The 26,461-nt window shown below is 40.4% G+C and overlaps 1 protein-coding gene and 1 non-coding gene across 2 annotated transcripts in view; one reads left to right on the top strand and one right to left on the bottom strand.

Moving 5' to 3' along the window:
- The first annotated feature begins 424 nt into the window (after positions 1 to 424).
- The window catches only part of RBM25 (RNA binding motif protein 25), a 69,532-nt gene continuing 43,495 nt past the window's right edge, over positions 425 to 26,461 (top strand). The window contains exons 1-4 of the mRNA XM_053601809.1: positions 425 to 614; positions 10,920 to 11,040; positions 18,201 to 18,250; positions 20,665 to 20,832. Coding sequence (XP_053457784.1) covers positions 10,935 to 11,040; positions 18,201 to 18,250; positions 20,665 to 20,832 — 324 coding nt within the window. The 5' untranslated portion in view covers positions 425 to 614; positions 10,920 to 10,934. The remainder of the gene's footprint in view (positions 615 to 10,919; positions 11,041 to 18,200; positions 18,251 to 20,664; positions 20,833 to 26,461) is intronic.
- LOC128595209 (small nucleolar RNA SNORA2/SNORA34 family) lies at positions 14,199 to 14,336 on the bottom strand. The gene has a single exon (XR_008382858.1). It is a non-coding gene; the product is annotated as a small nucleolar RNA SNORA2/SNORA34 family (small nucleolar RNA).

Here is a 26,461-nt window from a genome sequence, read left to right as displayed (position 1 = left end):
TTGCCAGTTATTTCTTGTCATCAAGAGTAGTTAATTGTTTTCTAGGGAAAAACTAGCATTCGGGGTCTGTACCGAGGTCGTGGGTCCGCCTAGTTTTGAGTTCCTCGAACCTCAATGAATCACAGAGCAAGATTCTGATACCTGAAAGACAAACTACGGAAAGTGAGAACTCCTCTAACAACCCTCGCGCGACGCCCAGCCGGAAACTTGACCTCAAGATGGCGTCGCGTAGTCGTAAGATTCAATTAGCTCCAATCAAAAATGGCAGGGCGGGTCGTAATTTACAGTTCGAGCCTTTCTAGTCCCCACTGGGCGCTCCTTCTCTATGGTTATTCCGTCTAAGCTGGGTAAGTCAGAGCCAACAGCGGAGACTATCTACATAGATTCTTCTCTATGGTCCTCCGCTCCACGCCCCCGGCCGCACTGCACGCTGGGCAAGAGGAAGACCTCCAGAAGCTCCCCGCGCAGCGCGGCTGTGTTTGCGGCCTGTGCGAAAAGGCGCTTTGGAATCAGTCTCCCGGCCGAGCGGCGGGCAGAAACCTCGAACTGGTGGAGCCCACTCGTAACCTGGATTACAGAACACCGCGAAAACAGTTCTGTTTCCCCCGCGGCGGGTGAGTTCACGCTTCTGAACCTATGTGGAAGCCGGGAAACCGGGTACCTCTGCTGAGGGAGAAGGAAAAGCCGGGGAGGCTGCCAAAGGGCCGGGGTGCAGTAAGGGTGAGGTGGGGTATAAGGTGGGGGAGGGGTCGGGCACGAGGGTTGAGTTTCTTGGCTTCTCTAAAGGCCTCAGAAACCAGTGGGCCTAGCCGGAGTCCGCGGAGGCCGAGCCTGCTGCCTGAGCTTTCCTCTTTGCATTGTCGCCCACTTTCCCTTTTCCTTCCACGTTCAGTCACGGAGTGAATCGTCTCGGTCCTTTTTGGGCTCCACGTTAGCCAGAAAAAGATTGCTCTGCACTTGGGCAGCCCTTTCCTGAAGCCCCTTGCTTCCCCGAGCCCTTGGAGCCCTACGGTAAATTTTCCGGGCCTGGGATACACTCGCCGCAGGCTCTGCCTTGAAGTCAGCTTGCACCACCCCCCCTTTTTTAGCGAGGGGCTGGCCACCAACGGATTTCTTTCCCGTTTCTCTCGGTCATCTAGAGCCTGCCACTAAGTGAACTGCTCTCGCCCCCCCCCCTTGAATTTAGTTAATGCCTACTTTTTTTTTTTTTAGTGCCTTCTCGGCTTTAGGATTGTGATGAGTATTGTCCTGCCCCTTTTCCGCATTGGAGGATGCAGTAAACTATATCGCCATTCATTTTAGGCGATTACTTTGAAACGTTACTGCTTTCTCATTTTCTTTTGTCTTAAGTATTGCTTTTAAAATACGTTTTTCAAAATAGAGCTAGGAGTATGAAGATTATTTTGAAGTTATGAGTATGGATTTATATTGCTATGGAGATGCCATTTTGATAGTGGGCAGACTGGAGTCGACCAAAAGGAGGGAAGAGACGTCTCTTGAACCAGACCGCCCTAGTGTGAAGTACAGTACTGTGTCTTAGGTAGTTGACAGTAGTGTATAAAAAATTTTACATTGTCTTTGGAGCTGTAATTTTTTTTAAAGTTATTTCTAAAAACAATCAGAGGCCTAGAAAGTCATTTAGTTGGTCTTCAGTTCTTATGATTCCAGTGGATATTATAATAATCTAACTTGCCTAAGGCGTTGGTTTTCTTTACCTGTAAAACGAGGATTATAGCAGTATCCATTTATAGGTTATCAGGGTTGGGAATTAGAATCCTTATTACAGTAGCCTGGTAACATACAGTAAGCGTTTAAGTCTATTTTAATTGATATTTGTTAGTTAAGAATTTTCAGGGAAGTGCAAGAGCCTAACCCTACTTAACACCAGTATATTCTGAATAGAACAAAATCAGAATTCATCCTCAAGTTCCTTTTTTTCTCACTGATACATTATTACTAGAAAGTTATGATGAATGGTACAGTGAAAACACACTTTGGATTGGTAATTTCAGGGTAATGGATTGGAATCTCCACCTGCTTATTGTGTGCCCTTGGACAAGTTAGTTTCTTCATCTGTAAAAAGAATAATATATCTACACTAGGTAATTTGGGAGTTGAAATGAGATAATGTATGATGAAGACTGTTGTAAACAAAAGTAAATAAAAATGTTGATAATTTTATTAAAAATTTATCTTTCTGGGGTTAGCAGATTTAGCATTTTTCATTGCAAAAGTGGGATCTTTCTCTCCCCCCTGTAGAGTATCAGAAGACTTTTAGGAAAAAACTTTTTTTTTTGAGACACAGTCTCTCTCTCTGGCATCCTGAGTAGAGTGCTGAGGCATCATAGCTAACAGCAACCTCAAGCTCTTGGGCTCAAGTGATCATCTTACCTTAGGGTCTAGCTCTCACTGAGGCTGGCAGAAAAAATATTTTTGTTGTCCCATTTTGCACATAGGCATTGTGTATTAATGGTTTTGACTGAGTATTTATGTTTTGAGGTTTGCTATCTTTTGTTCCATTGTGGTGAGGCTCTGGAGAGAGTTATTTATTTATTTATTTTGAGACAGTCTCAAGCTGTCACCCTGGGTAGAATGCCGTGGCGTCACAGTTCACAGCAACCTCAAACTCTTGAGCTTAAGTGATTCTCTTGCCTCCCAAGTAGCTGCTGGGACTACACGAGCCAGCCACAACCACAGCGCCCTTTGCAGTTGTCATTGTTGTTTTAGCTGGCCCGGTCCGGGTTCAAACCCACCAGCCTCTGTGTATGTGTCTGGGTCCCTACCCACTGAGCTACAGGTGCCCCTGATAGATAGATGTTTTTTTTTTTTTTGGTTTTTGTAGTGGGGAGCAAGGTCTCTCTTTGTCATCTGAGCTAGATTGCAGTGGCATCATATAGCTCATTGCAACCTTGAACTCCTGGTCTCCATCTGCCTCAGTCTCCCAAGTAGTTGGGACTGTAGGCACATGCTACCGCACTAGGCTTATTTTTCTATTTTTTTGTAGAGATGGGGTTTTGCTCTTGCTCAGGATGTGGATATATATTTTTTAATAAAATTAGTCCATTGGATAACTACTTCAGACCTAATAGGAATTTGGAATTTTTTTTTTTTTTGTAGAAACAGAGTCTCGCTTTACTGCCCTCGGTAGAGTGCCGTTGCGTCACACGGCTCACAGCAACCTCCAGCTCTTGAGCTTACGTGATTCTTTTGCCTCAGCCTCCCGAGCAGCTGGGACTACAGGTGCCCGCCACAACGTCCAGCTATTTTTTTGTTGCAGTTGGGCCGGGGCTGGGTTTGAACCTGCCACCCTCAGTATATGGGGCCGGCACCCTACTCACTGAGCCACAGGCGCCGCCCAGGAATTTGGAATTTTTAAGTTAAGTTACTTTTTTTGTCCACTGATTCAAAGTTTACCTTTCTTATTTATTCATGATACGGAGAAAAATTTTTATTATTATTTTCTAGAGACAGAGTCTCATTTTGTTGCCCTCGGTAGAGTGCTGTGGCGTCACAGCTCACAGCAACCTCCAGCTCTTGGGCTTAGATGATTCTCTTGTATTAATAGTGGTTTTGACTGAGTAGATGGGACTACAGGTGCCTGCCACAACGCCTGGCTATTTTTTTGTTGCAGTTTAGCCAGGGCCATGTTCAAACCCGCCACCCTCAGTACATTGAGTCCATGCCCTACTCACTGAGCCACAGGTGTCGCCTGTGGAGAAAAATTATTTTGATTATTTTAATAGCTTTGGAGGCAAAAAAAACATTGATCTTAACATTTTTGCAGAAATGTTCTGTGTATTATTTATCTTGAAAAATCTTTTTTCTATGTATTTTCAAAATTTTCTGATTGTTTTCTAATACTACCACTTGACTTTTTTTTTTGTTTTTTGTTTTTGGCCAGGGCTGGGTTTGAACTCGCCACCTCCGGCATATGGGACCGGCACCCTACTCCTTGAGCCACAGGCGCTGCCCCCTTGACTTTTTTTTTAAATATTTACTTTTTTTCCCTTTTTACAAGTAATTTTTTTTAACTTTTTTAATTTTTATTTTATTTTATTTTTTGTTGTTGTTGTTGCATTTTGGCTGGGGCCAGTGGCCAGCGCTTGAACCCGCCACCCTCCAGCTTATGAGACCGGCACCCTACTCCTTGAACCACAGGCGCCGCCCACCACTTGACTTCTTAAAACTTCTAAAAAAGCTTCTCTTTTTTTAAAAATTTGAAATCTGCAGAAAATAAAGGGAAAAGTAGACTATTTCTTCTATCCAGAATATTGCTTTTTACATTTTTTTATTTTGGTATCATTTAAAATTTATAAAAAATTTCAAGAACAGTACAAAAAGTTCTCTAATATCTTCCACTTAGATTCCTCAAATGTTAACATGTTACCAGCTTGCTTTATTCCCCTCTCCTCTTTCTCTCCAATTTTCTTCTGAAATGTTTTGCTAGAAAATTGCAGACATGAGGCCCTTTAACACATACTTAAGTGTGTTACCTAATAACTAGCTCATCTCATATTTTAGGACTGCATGGTGATTAAGATCAGGAAATTAACAGTGATATAGTATATTCTATATGATGATTAAAATCAGGAAATTAGGGCAGCGCCTGTGGCTCAGTCGGTAAGGCGCCGGCCCCATATACCGAGGGTGGTGGGTTCAAACCCGGCCCTGGCCAAAACTGCAATCAAAAAATAGCCGGGCGTTGTGGCGGGCGCCTGTAGTCCCAGCTACTCGGGAGGCTGAGGCAAGAGAATCGCTTAAGCCCAGGAGTTGGAGGTTGCTGTGAGCTGTGTGATGCCACGGCACTCTACTGAGGGCCATAAAGTAAGACTCTGTCTCTACAAAAAAAAAAAAAAAATCAGGAAATTAACATTGATATAGTATTATCTAATCTACAGGCCTTAATTAGATTTTGCCAGTTATTCTGAATTGGTATCATTTGTTAAAATTTTATTTTTTCTTAAAACCCAGTTCTTGCGGGATAATTAATTTCTTTTCTTTTTTTTTTTTTTTAAGACAGCATTTCACTTATTAACCCTTGGTAGAGTGCCGTGGGGTCTGTCACAGCTCACAGCAACCTCCAAATCCTTGGGCTTAGGCGATTCTCTTGCTTCAGCCTCCCGAGTAGCTGGGATTATAGGCGCCCGCCACGACGCCCAGCTATTTTTTTTGTTGTTGCAATTTGGCCGGGGCTGGGTTTGAACCCACCACCCTCGGTATATGGGGCTGGCGCCTTACCCACTGAGCCACAGGCGTCGCCCAGGATAATTAATTTTTTTAAAAAGCAGCTTTATGAAGGTGTGATTGAGATATAAAATTGCTTGTTACAAATGTACAGAGTTGTATGTACCCATTATCCCCAAAAGGATCCCTCCTGCCTGTTTGCAAGTCGCTCTCAGTTCCATGGCAGTCCAGGCAACCACTAATTTTTTCTTTATAGATACTGTTTCTTTTCTTTTTTTTATTTTGTTTTGTTGCCCTCGGTAGAGTGCTGTGGCAACACAGCTCACAGCAACCTCCAGCTCTTGGGCTTAGGTGATTCTCTTGCCTCAGTCTCCCAAGTAGCTAGGACTGTAGGTGCCTGCCACAACGCCTGGCTATTTTTTTGTTGCAGTTTGGCTGGGGCTGTGTTCGAACACTCCACCCTCAGTATATGGGGCCGGCGTCCTACTCACTGAGCCACAGGCGCCACCCATAGATAGTGTTTCTTAATTATTGTAAAGTGGTAAAATAACTATGTGGAAATCTCCCAGAAAAAGATCAACTCCCATTTTGGAGATTCAAAAACATTTGAATATTTTTGTGCTTCTGAAAAGTTTTAAATTAAGCATTTCCCATTCTTCTTAGGTCATGGAACAATTGTTTCTAGGAATAATTCTGCAGACTTGGATTCTGCAGACCTGGCTCATAGATGATTACTGAATGATTGAATGAGTTGTGAGTGTTTGCTGAGGGGAGTCTGTGGGTTCATTCTTGTCAGAAATTTTGCTGAATATATTCTAATTCAGCAATATATTGGTGGAGAGCTAGTCTAAAAATCTATCCTGGGTGAAATACTTTGTTTCTACTAAGTCTGCAAGAGAGAAATGCTTAAAAGCGGTTTTTTGCTGTATTTTATTATATCCCTATGGTATTTTCAGGAGTGCAAAAAAGAATGATTTGAAAAAATATAGAGGGGCGGCGCCTGTGGCTCAGTCGGTAAGGCGCCGGCCCCATATACCGAGGGTGGCGGGTTCAAACCCGGCCCCAGCCAAATTGCAACCAAAAAATAGCCGGGCGTTGTGGCGGGCGCCTGTAGTCCCTGCTACTCGGGAGGCTGAGGCAAGAGAATCGCTTAAGCCCAGGAGTTGGAGGTTGCTGTGAGCTGTGTGAGGCCACGGCACTCTACCGAGGGCCATAAAGTGAGACTCTGTCTCTACAAAAAAAAAAAAAAAAAAAAAAAAAAAGAAAAAATATAGAGGAAGGCGGCGCCTGTGGCTCAAGGAGTAGGGCGCTGGTCCCATATGCCGGAGGTGGCGAGTTCAAACCCAGCCCTGGCCAAAAAAAAATATATAGAGGAAAAAATGGAAAAGAGAAATGCAGAGTGCTTGCTTATGATAGTAGAAATAAATGTTTCTTTTTTTGACCAAATTTATTGATGTAAAATTTACACATGATAAAATATCTATTTTGATTTCAATGAATTTCTACAAATGCATACACCTTCTTGACCCTCTACCACACTAGAGACAGGGAACACTTGCTTTTGTTATCTTGGACCATAAAGGTTCATACTTAGCAGATCAAGGTGCTTTGAACCTTGTAAAAGTAAAACTTTTTTTTTTTTTTTTTTTTTTCCGTAGAGACAGAGTCTCACTTTATGGCCCTCAGTAGAGTGCTGTGGCCTCACACAGCTCACAGCAACCTCCAACTCCTGGGCTTAAGCGATTCTCTTGCCTCAGCCTCCCGAGTAGCTGGGACTACAGGCGCCCGCCACAACGCCCGGCTATTTTTTGGTTGCAGTTTGGCCAGGGCCGGGTTTGAACCCGCCACCCTCGGTATATGGGGCCGGCGCCTTACCGACTGAGCCACAGGCGCCACCCAAAGTAAAACATTTTTAATATTTTCAGAAATGCTATTTAAATCATGTCAATGCTGATAAAATAACTCTTCATCTCTCTTTTTCTTAAATTCCTCATACAATCCCTCAGCCGATTCTATTAGCTAACTCCAAAATTTATCAGGAATCCAACAACTTGATACCACTTTCATCACCTCCAGTTCCAGGCCACCCTTTTTATCTGGATTTATGGGAGTAGTCTCTTGCTTCCATCCTATTCCCTTCCAGTCTTAAATTAGTGGCCAGTGATATTGTTAAAAAGTAAATCAAGTGAAAAAACCCCTTTGAGATGTTTTCTATCTCATTCATAGTAAAACCTAAAACCTTCAGTGTGTTAAAAGCTCAACATTCTCTGAACACCCCAAATAATACTGAATATTTATATCTGACTTTCCTCATTTGTTCTGTTCAGGTTATACTACCAGCCTTGCTGGTCCTCATGCCTACACTACTTTTTGTATTTGTTGTCTCCTTTGCTTGGAAAGTTCCTTCCCAGATATGAATAGAGCTTCCTGCCTCAGCCTCATTCAAATCCTGTTCACCAGCTTTAAAATAAACCAATCCCTAGCACTCTTTTCTGCTTTATTTTTCTACCAAGTACATACCATACATAGTCTGTATAATTTATTATATGGTTTATTTATTGTCTGTAGGTAACAACTGACTGACTTTGCTTATGGTGTTAAAACTTTATTCTCAATCATTTTCACCTGGCAAAACATAGAACTGTATGTTGAAATGAGTAGTTACTTTAATTTTAGAATGCTTAAAGTATCAACTACCTATTTCAACATACACATTTATGTAAAGTCAGCATTAATATTTATCAAAGATCACCAGAAATATTTTCTGAGTTTCCATAGGAGGGGCCGTTATCTTAAAGAGAAAAAAGGGATATCCATAATATAGAGTTCTAAAGATAAATTTGCAGTCCAATCTTACAGACTTTGTGAGGCTAGGCACAGGACCATTTCTAGCATAGTACCCAGCATGGGTAGCTTGTTTGTTTACTCAGAGTTTGTTTACTGATTGATATCATTAATTTATTTATTCAACAGGTATTAAAATCAACTGTCCTCTAAGAAAGTGCTGAGGTAGAGTATTATAATGATAATACAAGAGCTTTTGTAAGTAGGACAGTAGTTCTCTCTGTTTTAAAGAGAGATACATCCCCTGGAATACTTGTTTGGGGGCAGGAGTATTAGAAAAACATTTAAAAAACTTAACATAGTTATAATCTTATAATCTTGTAATTTAATATTTTAAAGCATTTCAGTATTTGTTATGTATATGAAATAATCCTAGGACTTTTATAGTGTTTTCTAAGTATTTTAAGTATACTATATTTTCTAAAGTTGAAGTTTATTTAGATTTTATGGAATATTGTATTATCCTAATTATGAAGTCAGAGGAATAGTCTGAGGAAGAACAGTTGTCAGCATGAAGAACATGCTTTTCTGTTTTAAAGAAATGTCTTTTTATTTTTGAGACAGAATCTCTGTATGTTGCCCTAGATAGAGTGCAATGGTGGCATTTTAGCTCACTACAACCTTCAATGCTTGGGCTCGAGCAATCCTCTTGCTTCAGCCTCCTGAGTAGCTGGGACTACAGGCATATGCCACCATGCCCAGCTAATTTTTCTATTTTTAGTAGAGATGGGGTCTCACTCTTGCTCAGGATGGTCTTGAACCCTGAGCTCAAGCAATCCTCCCACCTCAGCCTTCCAGAGTGCGAGGATTACAGGCGTGAATCACTGCACCGGCCAGAGAAATGTCTTAATACACAGGTAAAAAGATAACTCAACCTCATTAGTAATAAGGAAAATGTAAATTGAAATCAGAGAGTATTTTTACTTATCATATTGTTAGAAGTTTAACACTGATTTATTCCAGTGATGGTGAGAATATGAGGATATGAGCATACCTATTTACTGGTGGTGGGAATATAAATTTGTAGAGATATTTTGGGAGATGATTTGGAGATAAAGTGTAGATACATTCAGTACTTATGTATTATAGAATTACCTGCATAGTTGCTTAGGGTTGCTTATATATATGCCTGGTATGTCCAAGAACGGTCAACATTATTTTGTAAGAACTAAAAAAATAGAGCCAAGTATTAATGATTTATGTCATTAAATAGTGTAATGAATTATAATTGTAATTATAATGTATTATAATTTACTACATTACAAAAACTGGAATAAAACTTTGTGAACTGATATGAAGATATGTCAGTGTTAGTGGAGAAATTCACACGACAAGATAGCATGATTACATCGTAGAAAACACAAATTATTATATATATTTTGTGTTATAGCAAAATATATCAAACTGTTGGGGTTAGTGGGCAAGAAAAGTAGAAGACTTGTGTTTTTTACCTTCTGTCTTCTGAAGGGTGAGTAAAACAGTTATAAAACACAAAGAGAAAACAGTAGAGTAAACTTTTATCAACTCTAGACTTTACTTAGAGAGTAGGGGAATTTTATTTTAGAGATGGGGGAATTTTTCCTTGTGTCCCAACAGATACATCTCCTGTTTATCAGATCTCTAATATTAGTGGGCTCACTATTATGAAATGAGCCCACGGGCAGCGCCTATGGCCCCATATGCCATAGGTGGTGGGTTCAAACCCAGCCCTGGCCAAAAACTGCAAAAAAACAAACAAACAAAACAAAAAAAACGGATATCAGCCCACTTAGTTTATCTATTTTGTTTTGTTCCGTTGCCTGGGCTATAGTGCAGTGATGTCAAAGCTCATTTGCATATTCACCCTTAGGCTTCTGGGCTCTAAGTGTGATCTTCCTGCTTCAACATCCTGAGTAGCTGGGACTGACTGTATGCCTGTGCCACCATGCTTAGCTGCTTTTTAATTTTTTTGTGGAGATGAGGTCTAGCTATTGTTGCCCAGGCTGGTCTTGAACTTCTGACCTCAAGCAGTCTCCTAAATTGCTAGGATTTAGGCATGAGTCTCCATGCCTGGCTCCTTTTTTTTTAAATTGGTGCACAGAACCCTCTCAGGACGTTCTACTTTTTCTAATAGTTCTGGATGTTTAAGTATGTTGACAAAAATAAAATTTTGATGGAACAAAAGTTTTAAATATTTCTGTTCATTTAGCTGAAGGACAGTTTCCTTTACTATGACAAACTAAACAGTTAAATGTTTTTATATTTAAATAAGATCAAATGCTAGCTTCTGATTCTCAAATTTGATGCATGAATGGTTAAGAGGTTTACTTTTAAGTTTAAGAAAAATTATGTATGTTCTCTTTATATTTGAGTGGTTACTGTGTGACCCGTTGTCAGCAGTTTTTCCCTCCCAGGTGTGTAGTTCACAGATACATTTGTCTTTTAGGAACTGGCCAACATTGAATCAACAAATACTGTGTAACCTTGTAAATTTAGTTTTCAGGGTGCTGATGTGTATTTAAAAAAGAAATGCATCAGAACACTTAAAAAAAAAAGTTAGATACCCTCCTGGCTTCTGAGTTTGGTTTAAAAAGATTCATTGATAAATGTTATTTAATTTTTGGATATTAACTGAACCTCAAAATTTTTTTCTTCCTTTATATGTATTCCCATATGATTGTAGGAGTCTATCCAGAACTTAGATCGTGTACATTTTGGCAACTTATTTTAGAAAAGATCTAAGTTTTAAAAATTCTCAATGGACAGACAGAGAAAAGAGGGTCTTTGCCAACTCCTTTGGGTAAGAAAACTTTAGAATTTTGCAGATAAATCTAAAAATGAAGGCCAACACACCAGGCATATCAAGTGTAAAGTTTTCAAATGAAATGATTTGTTATGGTTTTTTTCTTTAGACCGCTGCAGTAAGAATGTCTTTCCCCCCTCATTTGAATCGCCCTCCCATGGGAATCCCAGCACTCCCACCAGGGATCCCACCCCCACAGTTTCCTGGTTTTCCTCCACCTGTACCACCAGGTAAGTCTGGTTTTTGTCTTATATTTTTGTCATTATGGTATTTTAGGAAAATATATGTATGTGATTATGTTAGTAGTAAAGATGTGTCACAGCATCATTCTGGAAATGTGCTCACTTTGTCGCCTTCCGTAGAGTGCAGTGCATCATAGCTCACAGCAACCTCAAACTCTTGGGTTCAAGTGATTCTCTAGCCTTCGCCTCCTGAACATCTAGGACTTCAGGTGCCTGCCACCACCCCTGGCTGGTTTTAGAGGTGAGGTCTTGCTCTGGCTCAGGCTGGTCTCGAACCTGTGAGCTCAGGCAATACACCTGCCTTGGCCTACGAAGTGCTAGCATTACAGGCGTAAGCCACCGCACCCAGCCTATCTCATTTTCTTATGGCAGTAATTCTATACCTGGCTGACTACCAAAATCATCTGGGAATTTTAAAAAGTTTACAGGAGTTGTTTCATAACAAATAGGTGACAAGCAGCAGATCTATCTTTATTTTAGATTTAACTATTCCTTAATTTTGAATTAGGCAGTTTACTGACATAGACTCAGCTTTGGGGAACCTTTCACCCTTGTGGAAGATATTTATCATCTGCTACTAGAAGAGAAATGTGTAAATTTAAATATTAGTGGTTTATTATCCCATGTAATGGTTACAGAATTTTAGACAGTAACTTAGCTGTTTTATAATGGACCATAAATAGACTAAATTCTGCTGAGGGGGAAGGGATTGAGAAAATGTTAGCAAAAAATTGAAGTCCATTATCAACAATCAGATTAATAACTGTAGAAGGAAAATGTTAATTTGGACATCAGTCTTTTTTCTTTTATCCATATATCGATTTTGTTTATATGTTTGGGTTTTTTTTTTTGTTTGTTTGTTTGTTTTTGAGGCAGAGTCTTACCATGTCGCCCGCTGTAAAGTGGCGTCACAGCTCACAGCAAACTCAAACACCTGGGCTCAAGCAATTCTCTTGCCTCAGCCTCCCAAGTAGCTGGGACTACAGGCGCCTGCCACAACACCTAGCTATATTTTTGTTGGCAATTATCATTGTTGTTTAGCTGGCACGGTCTGGGTTTAAACCCGCCACCCTCAGTGTATATGGCTGGTGCTGTAACCACTGTGTTGTGAGTGCCTAGCCTATTTATATGTTTATTGTCTCAAGGCAGATCTGTTTTTTGATCGTCCTTATTATAACATAGTGCAAAGTCCAGATTTTATAGGCGCTACAGAGGAAAAATAGTTTACTTCTGTTTCTCTGTGAAGAAATTTAAGGGATTGGAAGGGAAGCTGAATTACTTAGGTGAAAAATGGAAAATCCATGCTTTAATTTATCAGTAAATTGGAATTATAAAAAAGATTTTAAATTTCTCTGAACTTTTAAAGAAAAACATACTAGATGTAACACTTAAGTTGTTCTATCATACTGTAAATGGTATAAACTGAAGAAGGTAAACGGGATGTGTTTCTCTCATGGCTACTGTTTCTAGTATGTCTCTCTCTAGAGGTAAGCATTTCCTAGTGTGTTTACATATATTTACTTTTTCCCCACTTATTTTTTTAAATTGAAATGATATACTGTTCACATTTTGTATACTTTGCTTTGTGCCACTTCATCAGCATGGATAGATCTTAAATAAAGCGTATTTTTCATTGTGAATTCTATATTGCATGAACTTAGTAAGTTGGAGTAGGAAACATACTATTAAACCTACAATAATTACAAAAAGTTAACATTTTTTTCAAGATGCCCTCTTGTGAATGTTTTGTTTTCTTTTTTTTTGCAGTTTTTGGCCGGGGCTGGGTTTGAACCCACCACCTCTGGCATATGAGGCCGGCGCCTTACTCCCTTGAACCACAGGCACCGCCCTTCTTTTTTTTTTTTTTTTAATTGAGACAGATTCTCATTATGTCGCCATTGGTAGAGTGCCGTGGCGTCACAGCTCACAGCAACCTCCAACTCCTGGGCTCAAGCGATTCTCCTGCCTCCCCATCCCAAGTAGCTGGGATATCAGGCGCCTGCCACAACACCCGGCTACTTTTTGGTTGCAACCGTCATTGTTGTTTGGCTGGCCCCGGCTGGATTCGAACCTGCCAGCCCAGGTGTATGTGGCTGGTGCCCTAGCCGTGAAGCCAAGGCCAAGCTATTTTTTTGTCGTAGTTGTCATTGTTGTTTTAGCAGGCCCGAGCTGGGTTTGAACCCACCAGCCCCAATGTCTGTGGCTGGCTACCTAATCACAGGTGCCAAACCTCTGACATAGAGTACAATTTGCAAATGGAGTGTTTTGTTTTGCAAAGTTAAGGTGGAACATTTGGATACAACTTGATTAATTGTAGTTTTAAGTGGTTTGCATAAATTGTCTCAATTTCATAGGCACTCTGAGGAAATTGAATTGAAGAAACTGAACCTGAGGTTAAAGTGCTTGCTCAAGGTTGCTTAACTAAAAGTTGATAGAACCAAGTATTGAACCCTGATTTGATTCTTAATTCTATTTTATCTCTTTTGCGGTTTGCTGTATGACTGATAAGAATCTTTTGGGCGGCGCCTGTGGCTCAAAGGAGTAGGGTGCTGGCCCCATTTGCCGGAGCTGGTGGGTTCAAACCCAGCCCTGGCCAAAAACTGCAAAAAAAAAAAAAAAAAAGATTCTTTTCCCTTACTTTTTTTTTTTTTTTTTTTTTTTTACTGTAGAATTATCTTTTTATTTTGGGTAAAAACCCACAGTCATTTTGGGGAGCTGTAATTAAGATTTAACAGCATTATAATTCTAACAAATAACTTAAATATCCTTGTGAGATAAATATAATATTTTATGGGTATTTTGGAACCCGACAGTATTAAGACTACAAATACACACTAGCCTACATCTATCACCAATGACTCATACTGTTTCTTTCTTTTTTTTTTTTTTTTTGTAGAGACAGAGTCTCGCTTTATGGCCCTCGGTAGAATTCCATAGCATCACACAGTTCACAGCAACCTCCAACTCCTGGGCTTAAGCGATTCTCTTGCCTCAGCCTCCCAAGTAGCTGGGACTACAGGCACCCGCCACAATGCCCGGCTATTTTTTGGTTGCAGTTCAGCCGGGGCCGGGTTTGAACCCTCCACCCTCGGTATATGGGGCTGGCGCCTTACCGCCTTACCGACTGAGCCACAGGCGCCGCCCCATACTGTTTCTTTCTAAAGAATTGACCATTAACATTTCCAAAGTTCTGAAATGGCCAACAGACCATAGAAAGATAATTCTTTAGGCTCCTGCTTGAAACCAACAGCTTCAGCAAACTGCTGGCCTTGATTCAGGGCCAATTCCTTACGTTTTGGGGGAATTAAAAGTTATACATGGATAGCCAGGCATTGTGGCAGGCTACTATAGTCCCTGCTACTAGGGAGGCTGAGGCAGGAGGATCACTTGATCCCAAGAGTTTGAGGTTGCAACCAGCCATGACGCCACAGCACTCTACCCAGGGTGAAAAAGCGAGACTGTCTCCAAAAAGAAAAAGTTATACATGGATTTTTAACTGTGAAGAGGGTTGGCACCCCTAACACCTGTATGGTTCAAGGGTTAACTATCTAGTAAAATTATTAAAATAATTTGCATGAGGCTGCTCCTTGGGAACCATTTAAATCTATTCATCTCAAAAATATGTTTGCCTATATAGATTTTTTTTTGGTTGCAGCCTTCATTGTTGTTGGTTGGGCCCGTGCTGGATTCAAATGCGCCAGCTCAGGTGTATGTGGCTGGCACCTTAGCTGCTTGTGCCACAGGCGCCGAGCCTATTTTTTTTAATTTTTTTTTTAATTGAGGCACAGTCCTACTCTGTGGCTCTGGGTAGAGTGCTGTGGCAGATTGATAGGAATCTTGATTTGTACCTTTTAAAAATCATTTTAAAAACTAAAATTATTTCAAATAAATTGCAAGAAAATAAGCTCCATAGTTGACCACCTCCTTATGCTGACCACCTCCTTAAGTTGACTTGTCATAGACTGGACATGTATCACATACATGTATCAGTACAGTAGGCCTAGTTCCTTATGTTGACCACCTCTGTATGTTGACCTGTTTGTTGCAGTCCCTTGGATGGTCAACTTAACAGAGGTTCTAATTAAGAATTTGACACCAGGGGCCGTGCCTGTGGCTCAGTGAGTAGGGCGCTGGCCCCATATGCCGAGGGTGGCGGGTTCAAACCCAGCCCCGGCCAAACTGCAACAAAAAAATAGCCGGGTGTTGTGGCAGGTGCCTGTAGTCCCAGCTGCTCGGGAGGCTGAGGCAAGAGAATCGCGTAAGCCCAAGAGTTAGAGGTTGCTGTGAGCCGTGTGACGCCACGGCACTCTACCCGAGGGCGGTACAGTGAGACTGTCTCTATGAAAAAAAAAAAAAAAAAAAGAATTTGACACCAGTCTTAGATGGAGAATTATCTTGCGTTGGTGCCTGTAGTTCAGTGGCTAGGGCGCCAGACACATACACTCTGGCTGGCAGGTTCAGAGCCCGACCTGGGCCCGCTAAACAACAATGACAGCTATACAACAAAAATATAGCCGGGCATTGTGGCTGGCGCCTGTAGTACCAGATACTTGGGAGGCTGAGGCAGGAGAATCGCTTAAGCCCAAGAGTTGGAGGTTGCTATGAGGTGTGATGCCATGGCACTCTACCAAGGGTGACTTTGTGAAATTCTGTCTCAAAAAAAAAAAAAAAAAAGAAGAATTAAATTGATATTCAATTTGAACTGAAGGGTAATTTTCAGACCTTGATATATTTTAGAAACATTTTAAAATTTATGTTAGGGAATGTAGTCAGATGTTTAATTTTGCCTTCATTGCAAACTTTTAGTTCTCAAATGTTTCTTCCTTTGTTTTACAAACAGGGAAGGACACAAAGCTATTAATTAGTAAATAATGCAGTTGAAAGAGGTACCCCTAAGTTGTCAATGGTAAATAGCCCATTGACAGTTCCTAAACCTTCAGAGTAAGTTATTAAGAGTAGCATATGCTTCTTTTAGAGATTGGTTTCCTCTTTGACAGTAGCTAAGATTACCTATGTAACTTTTTTTTTTTTTATACTTATTGTGGGTAATGGTTGTTTATCTTTTTTTTTTTTTTTTTTTGTGGTTTTTGGCCAGGGCTGGGTTTGAACCCGCCACCTCCGGCATATGGGACCGGCGCCCTACTCCTTGAGCCACAGGCGCTGCCCTACCTATGTAACTTTTTTAAGAGGCAAGGTTTTGCTCTGTTGCCCAGGCTGGAGTTCAGTGGCATGAATTATAGCTGACTGTATCTTCAACTAAAGTGATCCTCCCCACTCAGCCTCTCAAGTAGCATTAGATATATAGGTGTGGACCACCATGCCCTAGCTAAATTTTTTTCTTTTGTGACTAATTACTAAATGCCTTTTGCCTTTATTCAGATTACTCTTATAGCAATAGTGTATATTTTGGAGGGTGTATGTAGAGACAAAGTCTTGCTATATTGCTCAGGCTGGACTTGAACTCCTGGCCTTGAGTGATTCTTCCACTTGGCCTCCCAAAGCACCAGGATACAGAGGTGAGCAGCTAGCCCAAGCATTGAAGGTTGTAGTGAGCTAAAATGCCACCATTGCACTCTATCTAGGGCAACATACAGAGATAGCTGCTATCTCAGTTTTTGCATGATTTTCATTTTTTTTGTGTTAAAGAACCAGGAATAATAAGATTTATTAGATTAGATTAGATTAGAATAATAAGATTTATTAGATTTTCAGATTAATTTCTCATTTGATACTTAAAAGAAAAACTTTCAGAGAATTTGCTTTATACAAAATTGTACCTATTTATTGTGCACAGTATACTGCTTTGAAATATATATGCATTGTGAACTGGCTGAATTGAGCTAATATGTGCATTACTTCACATCCTTTTTTTTTTGTAGTGTGAACACTCACAAGTCTAATCTTAGCAATTTTCAAGAATGTAATACATTTTTTTTTTTTTTTTGTAGAGACAGAGTTTTACTTTATTGCCCTCGGTAGAGTGCCGTGGCGTCACACAGCTCACAGCAACCTCCAACTCCTGGGCTTAGGCGATTCTCCTGCCTCAGCCTCCCGAGTAGCTGGGACCACAGGCGCCCGCCACAACGCCCGGCTATTTTTTTGTTGCAGTTTGGCCGGGGCTGGGTATGAACCCGCCACCCTCGGTATATGGGGCCGGCGCCCTGCTCACTGAGCCACAGGCGCCGCCCAAGAATGTAATACATTTTTATTAACTGTAATCACCATGTTGTACAATCCAGTTTTACTCTTAAGGATTCATTAATTCCATTGTTGACCCATAAAGTGAAACTGCATTTGTGGAATGTGCTGGGTTTGAGCATCATTGAACCATATAAACAGGAGTGGACAACTATCCAGAATTTTATGATTCCTTGAGGCAGAAGCATTTTGTGGTAGCTGTTTTGCTTTCAGAATAAATTTTTTTTTGTAAGTTCGTATAGACCAGTGGTTCTCAACCTTCCTAATGCTGTGACCCTTTAATGCGTTCCTCATGTTGTGGTGACCCCCAACCATAAAATTATTTTCGTTGTTACTTCATAACTGTAATTTCGCTACTGTTACGAATAGTAATGTAAATATCTGATACACAGTATGTATTTAGGTGATCCTTGTGAAAGGGTCGTTCGACCCCCAAAGGGGTCACAACCCATAGGTTGAGAACCGCTGGCATAGACTGATCTTTTACCACATTGCTTTTGAAAACAAGACACACTCATCAGTATTTTATTTTCATTTATCCTATATTTCTTCTTATGGTAATATGAGGGAGGCTATTTATTTCTTTGTAGTTGATACATATTTGGTTATTTATTTTTTGAGACAGAGTCTCACCATCTCACTATGTCTCCTTTGGTAGAATGCAGTGGTGTCACAGCTCACAGCAATCTCAAATTCCTGGGCTTGAGTGATTTGCTTGCCCCAGCCTCTCAAGTAGCTGAGACTACAACCAAAACATAGCCCGCCACAATGCCCGGCTATGTTTTGGTTGTAGTTGTCATTGTTGTTTAGAGGCCTGGGCCAGGTTTGAACCTCCTAGCCACAGTGTTATGTGGCTGGCGCCCTAGCCACTGAGCTGCAGATGCTGAGCCTATTATTGGTTATTTATAATACTGTTCTTAAGACTTAACTTTTTTTTTTTTTTTTTTAAGGAACCCCAATGATTCCTGTACCAATGAGCATTATGGCTCCCGCTCCAACCGTAAGTATAATTTAAATAAGGAAGTAAAAGTTTTGGTAGTGCTAGTGCTTTGAAAGCTAAACAACTTGATAAAGTAAAATAAATTATTATTATAATTCTTATTTTGCTTTTTTTTGTTGTTTCACTGTTAGTCCAAAAATTTTTTTTGAGGAGTGGTGTCTTACTCTGTTGCCCCAGGCTTGAGTGGCATGGTGTTAGCCTAGCTCGTAGCAACCTTAAACTTCTGGGCTTCAAGTGATTTCTCTGCCTCGCCCTCCCAAATAGCTGGGACTATAGGTACCCCCCAAAATGCCTAGCTAGTTTTTCTATTTTTAGTAGAGATGGGAGGTCTTACCCTTGCTGCTGCTGGTCTTGAACTCCTGAGCTTAAGCATTCCACCTGCCTCAGCCTCCCAGGTTGTTAGTATTATAGGTGTGAGCCAGTGTGCCTGGCCAGAATTATTTATAGGTGTTTAAAAGGATAACAAAAAACTGAAAAGTGTAAATGCATTTTATACTACTTATTTGAATAAGTATCATTTTAACTCAGCTGTGCATATATGCAATTACCCTTAAAATGTGCTCCCCAGATAATTTTATGGGGTTTTCTTTCCCTTCTCTCTTGGTCCTTCATTATTTATTATTAGATTTAGGACTTTGGGTCTTTTATCATTTCCTCATCTTGGTCTTGGGAGATGAAGGAATGAGCTATCTGATATCTTGAAAGAATTTAGGAATAAACCTTGGAAACATTTAAATTTTGAAATGAAATTTATATTGAGTACCTTTCTACTCTTTCCTCCTACCTCTCTGATTTTTAGCTCTTCCCATGCTATTTTCTTTTTTTTTGGTTTTTGGCCAGGGCTAGGTTTGAACCCCCACCTCCGGCATATGGGACCGGCATCCTATTCCTTGAGCCACAGGTGCCACCCATTCTCATGCTATTTTCATCTTAGTTTTCTCTGTCCTCGAGTATGATAGGTTCAAGCTTTATAAAGCCTTTCAAAAGCCTTTCTTCTGCCTAAGAGCTGTTATTTGTTCCTATGTCATGAACCTTAATTGTCCGCATTTGCTGAAGCTTCTCAAAATTGCAAGTATCTTTTCAAGAACGCTGGTGTGGGTGGCACCTGTGGTTCAGTGGGTAGGGTGCCGGCCCCATATACTGAGGGTGGCGGGTTCAAACTCAGCCCTGGCCGAACTGCAACAAAAAAATAGCCAGGTGTTGTGGCAGGCGCCTGTAGTCCCAGCTGCTCGGGAGGCTGAGGCAGGAGAATCACAGAAGCCCAAGAGCTGGAGGTTGCTGTGAGTCCTGTGACGTCATGGCATCTACCGAAGGCGGTAAAGTGAGACTCTGTCTCTACCAAAAAAATAAATAAATAAATAAAAGAACGCTGGCGTACTTTAGCACATAAATAAATAATAACCCTCTTAAACTTGTGTTTAGCCAGACTTTTTCTCTGAATTATTTGGGATAATAGGCTTCATTTCAATTCTGCTATGAGGGAAGATAGATCTTCTTACTTTTAACTTCTATTTTTCTTTTTTTCTCTCTCTAAGAAGATATACTTTCAACTTAAAAAAAAATAGTTTCTGTGGGTTTTGAAAAGGGACAAGAATGTAAAAAAGGAGAGGGGACCTACCTGGGTAAAAGGGAATCTGCTTTGAGGCAGGCTATTAAAAACGTTTGGTTCTGCAGCCCAAATTCCAAGAGGAGCCCAGTTTTTCTTGCACTGGACATCCACAGCTTGGCTATTTAGAAAAGCCTCCAGAGGACAGGTACTCTTCCCTCTTGTATTTAAGGCTAGGAAAGGTGGAATATGAAGCAGTTCTCTTAGTTCACCATTCTTTTTTGATTGCAGCCATCATTGTTGTTTGGCGGGCCTGGGCTGGATTCGAACCCTTCAGCTCAGGTGTATGTGGCTGGCGCCTTAGCCGCTTGAGCCACAGGCACCGAGCCAGTTCACCATTATTTAGTGCCCATGACGGTGTTTTGAAACTGATGTCAAGTGGGAAGATAAAATATAAGTATAGGGAAAGTGCTCAGATTTTTTAATATTCTGCCATAGGATTATTAGCAGGGATGATTGAAATTTTTTATGCTAGTGCTGAGAATACAGTTGTGAAAAAACTTTGGTTGTAGTTCATGATTTTAAGTTATAAATTATTTATGATGTCTTAAAATTTAAAAATGTCTTCAATGTAAAATTATCTGTTATTTTTATTTGCTATTTCAAGTTTTTTTAAGAAGAAATGTAATCTAGTATTGTAAATTACTTGTCATGAATTAAGTTTATATTAATGAAATATACTATGTAAGAATGCAGAAACTTGAATAATGTGCTATATATTTACTACTTTAAAATTGATGTTTGTGTTACATGAGAAAATAGGAAATTTAATTGCCAGATCAAATTTTATTGCCTTTTATCACTTTAGGTCTTAGTACCTACTGTGTCCATGGTTGGAAAGCATTTGGGAGCAAGAAAGGATCATCCAGGCTTAAAGACGAAAGAGAATGATGAAAATTGTGGTCCCACTACAACGGTTTTTGTTGGCAACATCTCTGAGAAAGCCTCAGACATGCTTATAAGACAGCTCTTAGCGGTAAGTTAAAGTGTTCTCATTAAAAAATATTTTTTTTAACTTAAAAGTAAGTTAAAGTGTTCTCATTAAAAAATATTTTTATTCTTACAAATCTCAAACTTAACAAAAAGCAGAAAGAGTACTCTGAATGATTATTTTCTGCCAAGTTTTTATTTGAAAAATTTCAATCCTGCAAAAGGTGAAAGAGTAGTATAGCGAACAGACTTGTATTTACCAAGATTAATGAAGGAACTTATTTTAACACACTTTATCTGTGTATACATATGCACACCACACACATTTTTCTTGAATAATTTGAGAGTAAGATGTGACATGATATTTCACCTGTGAATCCTTTGTGTTTTTCCTAAGATCAGGGACATTCTGTATATATTCACAATGCCATCATCATGCTTAAGATGTTGAAGGCTGATATAGTATTGTTAATTAATACATACTTCATATTTTTCCCAATAATGGTGACAATAGATATTTTTGGGTTTTGATTTATGATCCAGTGAAGGATTTTGTGTTGGATTTCGTCATCATACCTCTTTTTTTTTTTTCTTTTTGAGACAGAGTCTTGAGCTGTCATTCTGGGTAGAGTGCTTTGGCTTTACAGCTCACAGGAACCTCAAACTCTTGGGCTTAAGCAATTCTCTTGCCTCAGCCTCACAAGTAGCTGGGACTACAGGAGTCCACCACAACCCCCAGCTATTATTTTGTTGTAGAGTTGTCATTATTGTTTTAGCTGGCCAACGCTGGATTCGAACCCAGCAGCCTTGGTGTATGTGACTGGCGTCCTACCCATTGAGTTACGGGTGGCGCTTTAGACCACCTTGTTTTAGAGACAGACTCTTGCTCTGTTGTCACCCAGGCTAGAGTACAGTGTTGTCTTCACAGCTCACCGCAACTTCAAAGTCCCTGGCTTTGGATCCTCCTCAAGGTCACAGTCTCCCAAGTATATGGGATTATAGGTGTGCGCCACTCCACTCAGGTAATTTTTTCTGTATTTAGTAGGGATTGGGTCCAGCTCTCTTACTCATTTCCCAGAGTATTAGGATTATAGGCATGAGGCACTTGGGCTCAGCCTTAGTATAGAACAGTTCACTGCCTTTTTCGTTTGCTTGTTTGGTCTTTGTCTTCCATAACAAGTGACATTTTTGAGGAGCCCAAATCTTTTGCACAATGTCTATCCCAATTTGTATTTGACTGTTAGAGTCATAGTAAGATTGAGAGTGAGCATTTTTTTCCAAGAACGTTTCGTGGGTGGTGCATTCTTCTCAGTGCAACATAGCAGGAGATACATGTCTCTTCGTCCTAGTTTTTGGTAATATTGAGTTACTTGGTTAAGATGGTCGGATCTCTTCATAGTCAGGGTACCTTTTTTCCCTCTTATGATTAAAAAGTAATCTCTGGGGTAGTATTTTAAGTCTATGGGAATCCTTTTCCCTAGCATTCTTTAAAACAATTTTAATACCCAATGGTATTTGACTGTTAAAGTTTTTTTTCTGAGCAGGAATAATAATAAATTCTTTAGGTTTGGTAGTCACTGATTTTCTTTTGGTTATGCTTTAAAATTTTTTTTTTTTGGAGAAAGAGTCTCAGTCTGTTGCCTGGGTAGAGTTCTGTGGCATCATAGCTCACAGCAATCTCAAACTCTTGGGCTTGAGCAATCCTCTTGCTTTGGCCTCTGAGTAGCTTAGACTACAGGTGCCCACTATAACACCTGGCTAGTATTTTTTATTTTTAGTAGAGATGGGGTCTCGCTCTTGCAGGCTGGTCTTGAATTCCTGAGCCCAAGCAATCCACCATGCCTGGGTGCTTTAAAAATTTTATCTTGGTAATATGTACAATTTTTTTTATACTATCTTATCCACTGTCATGGTAACACGTAGTGAAATAATGCAAGAATTTTATAATAAAAATAACAGTCCCTGTCCTCCTTAATTGCCACTATTTCTTTTTTTTTTTTTTTTTTTTTTTTTTGTAGAGACAGAGTCTCACTGTACCGCCCTCGGTAGAGTGCCGTGACGTCACATGGCTCACAGCAACCTCTAACTCTTGGGCTTACGCGATTCTCTTGCCTCAGCCTCCCGAGCAGCTGGGACTACAGGCGCCCGCCACAACGCCCAGCTATTTTTTTTTGTTGTTGCAATTTGGCCGGGGCTGGGTTTGAACCCGCCACCCTCGGCATATGGGGCTGGCGCCCTACTCACTGAGCCACAGGCACCGCCTAATTGCCACGATTTCTTAGAAAAGTTATAAGGTAGATCATAGTTGCTTTTTGTAAATTGTAAGATCTTTGTATTAGAGATAGGTTTAAAAAATAAACACCTATAAACCCCAGCTTTGTCAAATCTGTATATTTTATAATATTAGTTTCAGATTTTTTTTCCCAAAGAAAAAATTGGGAATTGGAAGACCTATTCCCTTTTTTCTTTTCCTCCCCAAAATGTAATCTGCCATTCTAAATTTGGATTTTAGCATTGTTATACATTTTTTTGTTTTTTACTTTTTTTTTGTAGAGACGGAGTCTCATTGTACCGCCCTCTATAGAGTGCTGTGGCGTCACACGGCTCACAGCAACCTCTAACTCTTGGGCTTATGCGATTCTCTTGCCTCAGCCTCCCGAGTAGCTGGGACTACAGACACCCGCCACAACGCTCGGCTATTTTTTTGTTGTTGTTGCAGTTTGGCCGGGGCTGGTTTGAACCCGCCACCCTCGGCATATGGGGCCGGCGCCCTACTCACTGAGTCACAGGCGCTGCCCTGTTATACATATTTTTATATTTACATATTATATATTCTAATTTGTAAGTTTTAATTCTGTATTCCTCCACAGTTTTCTTTTTCTTACCTAGTATATTCATGGCTCTAGCTTTATTTACTTTTCACTGCTGTATACCTCATGTTTTCTGAAATATACCATAAATCTTAATTTCATATTGCTGGCCATATGGATTATTTCCATTTTTTTATTTTATATTTTGCTTCATTTTTTTTCATGGTCATTCATACGTTTCACAATCGACTCTTATTACTTTAGGCCAGGAGAGGAAGGAGTCATGCACCACTACTATTTACTGCTCTTCAGACAGAATTGGAATCCAGGTCCTAATTGTCTTTACATATGGGGACCAGTAGAGAGGTTGACTGCTATTGCTGGGGTGTGGAGGGTGCTTGGGAGAAGGGCTCCAAGCAGGCATGGAGCTAACCATGGAGGGTTCATATTCTAGTGATTCTACCTGGGTACCTGAGGATCCTTCCTGATTAACTTGGGTGGTGGGGTTGGGGGTTGTACAGTAGCTCTTCAATGTGAACCGAGATAGGTACGGACATGGAGCTGGTTATTGAGAATTGGAAGGACAACCACAGTCTGCAGAGAGGGGACCTGCAAAGATGTTGTTCTTCCTATGTGTATTGCAGAATCCTGCGTAGAGCTTCTCTGTAAGGACAGGGCCAGGGTTAACTCTCTGACCGCCGGTTGACCTCGTGAGTAGTCCAGTGTGAATGCTGCATCCTTGGAGACACTATTAGCTTCTCTTCCTTATCCCGCTTTATTTGACTTGCTTTAGACAGTTCATGATTCTTCTTCAGCTCTTCACATTCAAGAGATTCACATTCTTTTAACAAATTCTGGGATCTGCTGGGCACTCCAACTTTTTTTTTTTTTTTTTGGTAGAGACAGAGTCTCACTTTATCCCCCTCAGTAGAGTGCTGTGGCGTCAGACAGCTCACAGCAACCTCCACCTCCTGGGCTTAGGCAATTCTCTTGCCCGCCTGTGGCTGGGACTACAGGCGCCTGCCACAACGCCTGGCTATTTTTTTGTTGCAGTTTGGCCGGGGCTGGGTTCATACCTGCCACCCTTGGTATATGGGGCCGGTGCCCTACTCACTGAGCCACAGGTGCCGCCCTAGGAGTACATTTCTTATACAATTCTTTGCTCTTCTAGAGAGATTATTAATTGCTTTATTCTTTCAAATTTATGATTTTCTGTAAATTCATTAAAATTTTCAAACTTCTATCACTTTTGCCTTTTACTTGCCTTTTTTCAACTACTTAATGTTTCAAGAAAGCTATCAGTTTCCCTTCTTTTCTAGAGGCCTTCCTGTCAGATCCCTTGTTCTTTTTTTTATCCATTTGTACTGGAGTTTATTCTGTCTCCCTAGTTAGTGTTCTCCTTGTTATTCTTCTGTGTTGGGTATTTTGGATGCCTCGTCTTGCTCTTAAGCTGAGTTACAGTAGCTTCCTTTGTGGTTTTTTTTTTTTTTATTTTTTTATTTTTTAGCAGCTTCCTTTCCATCTCCGTCCTTTATGTGGCTATAACACAATCTGTGTGTGATATGTACATAATATATGGTTGGTAAATTTTTAGAATCTGAAACTGAAGTGCTTTTTATCCTATCTCATGTGATCATGATCGGTAGTTTACCTGGATATAGAACTCTGTGTTGAAGATTATTTACTCACATGGAAGTTACTTCCTCATTGTGTTGTATCATCTAACGATGGCTTTCAGAAGTCCAGTGGTGTTCTGAATCTTATTTGTATGTGACATGTTATTCTCCAGAATGTCTCCCCAGTTTGAATTTGACTAAATGGAAATTTTAATTCCTGATTGTGTGAAATGCAAATTTTGATGTTGGTTTTTAAATTTTTTCTTATATCATTCTTCCATTCATTTACTTGGTGGACCATTTCCTTCTGGAGACTTGTATTCTTGTTTCTGAAGAAATTTTTTGGCTATTACTTGTTAATTCTCTTAACTGTCTTACTCAGGAGCTGTTTATTTGAATTTCAAAACTCTTGGATTGACCCAAGTCCCTTCTCTATTTTTCCATCTCTCTCTCTCTCACTCTTTTTTTATAAGATAGGCATATTTTCCTTTTTTCTTTCTTCATTTTATTTTCTTATGGCTCCTGTTCCTTGACTGCAGAATGGGTACAACCACCAGGCTACAGAAGACTGTTCTATCCTCTGACTAAGTATCAGGAGTAGTGGCTCTCAGCAAGAAAAGCTCTGGCAGGGGTGTCCAACCTTTTTTCTAGTGCACATCGGAAGAGTAAGCGTTGTCTTGGGCCACAAAGTAAATATACAAACACTAATGAAGCTGATCAGCATAGAAGGTCTGTTGCATACTTTTTGTGATATATGACACTATAGATAAACAAAAACAGTCCTCACAAAATCTCTATTCAGCCTACAGGCTTCAGGTTGGACACCCTGCCTAGGAAACTCTTCCTTTTCTTTTTTTGAGATAGAGTCTCACTATGTCGTCCTTGGTAGAGTGCTGTGACATTACATCTCACAGCAACCTCAAACTCTTGGGCTTAAGCGATTCTCTTGCCTCAGCCTCCCAAGTAGTTGGGACTACAGGCGTCTGCCACAAGGTCTGGCTATTTTTTGTTGTAGTTGTCTTTGTTGTTTAGCTGGCCTGGGCTGAGTTCCAGCCTGCCATCCTTGGTGTATGTGGCTGGCGCCATAACCACTGTGCTACGGGCACCAAACCTGGGAACCTTTCCTTTCCATCTGCGTCCTTTATCTTGCTTTGTTGCCAGGCTGGACTCATGCAGTCCTCCTGCAGCTTGAGAGTAGCTGGGCTGTACGTTTGCACTACTATGCCTGGCTATCTCTTTAGTATTTTTA

Source organism: Nycticebus coucang, chromosome 9, assembly GCF_027406575.1.
Source record: "Nycticebus coucang isolate mNycCou1 chromosome 9, mNycCou1.pri, whole genome shotgun sequence".
NCBI classification, from domain to species: Eukaryota; Metazoa; Chordata; class Mammalia; order Primates; family Lorisidae; genus Nycticebus; species Nycticebus coucang.
Note: the sequence above shows the minus strand (reverse complement) of the source record. Positions and strands in the feature narration are given on the sequence as shown.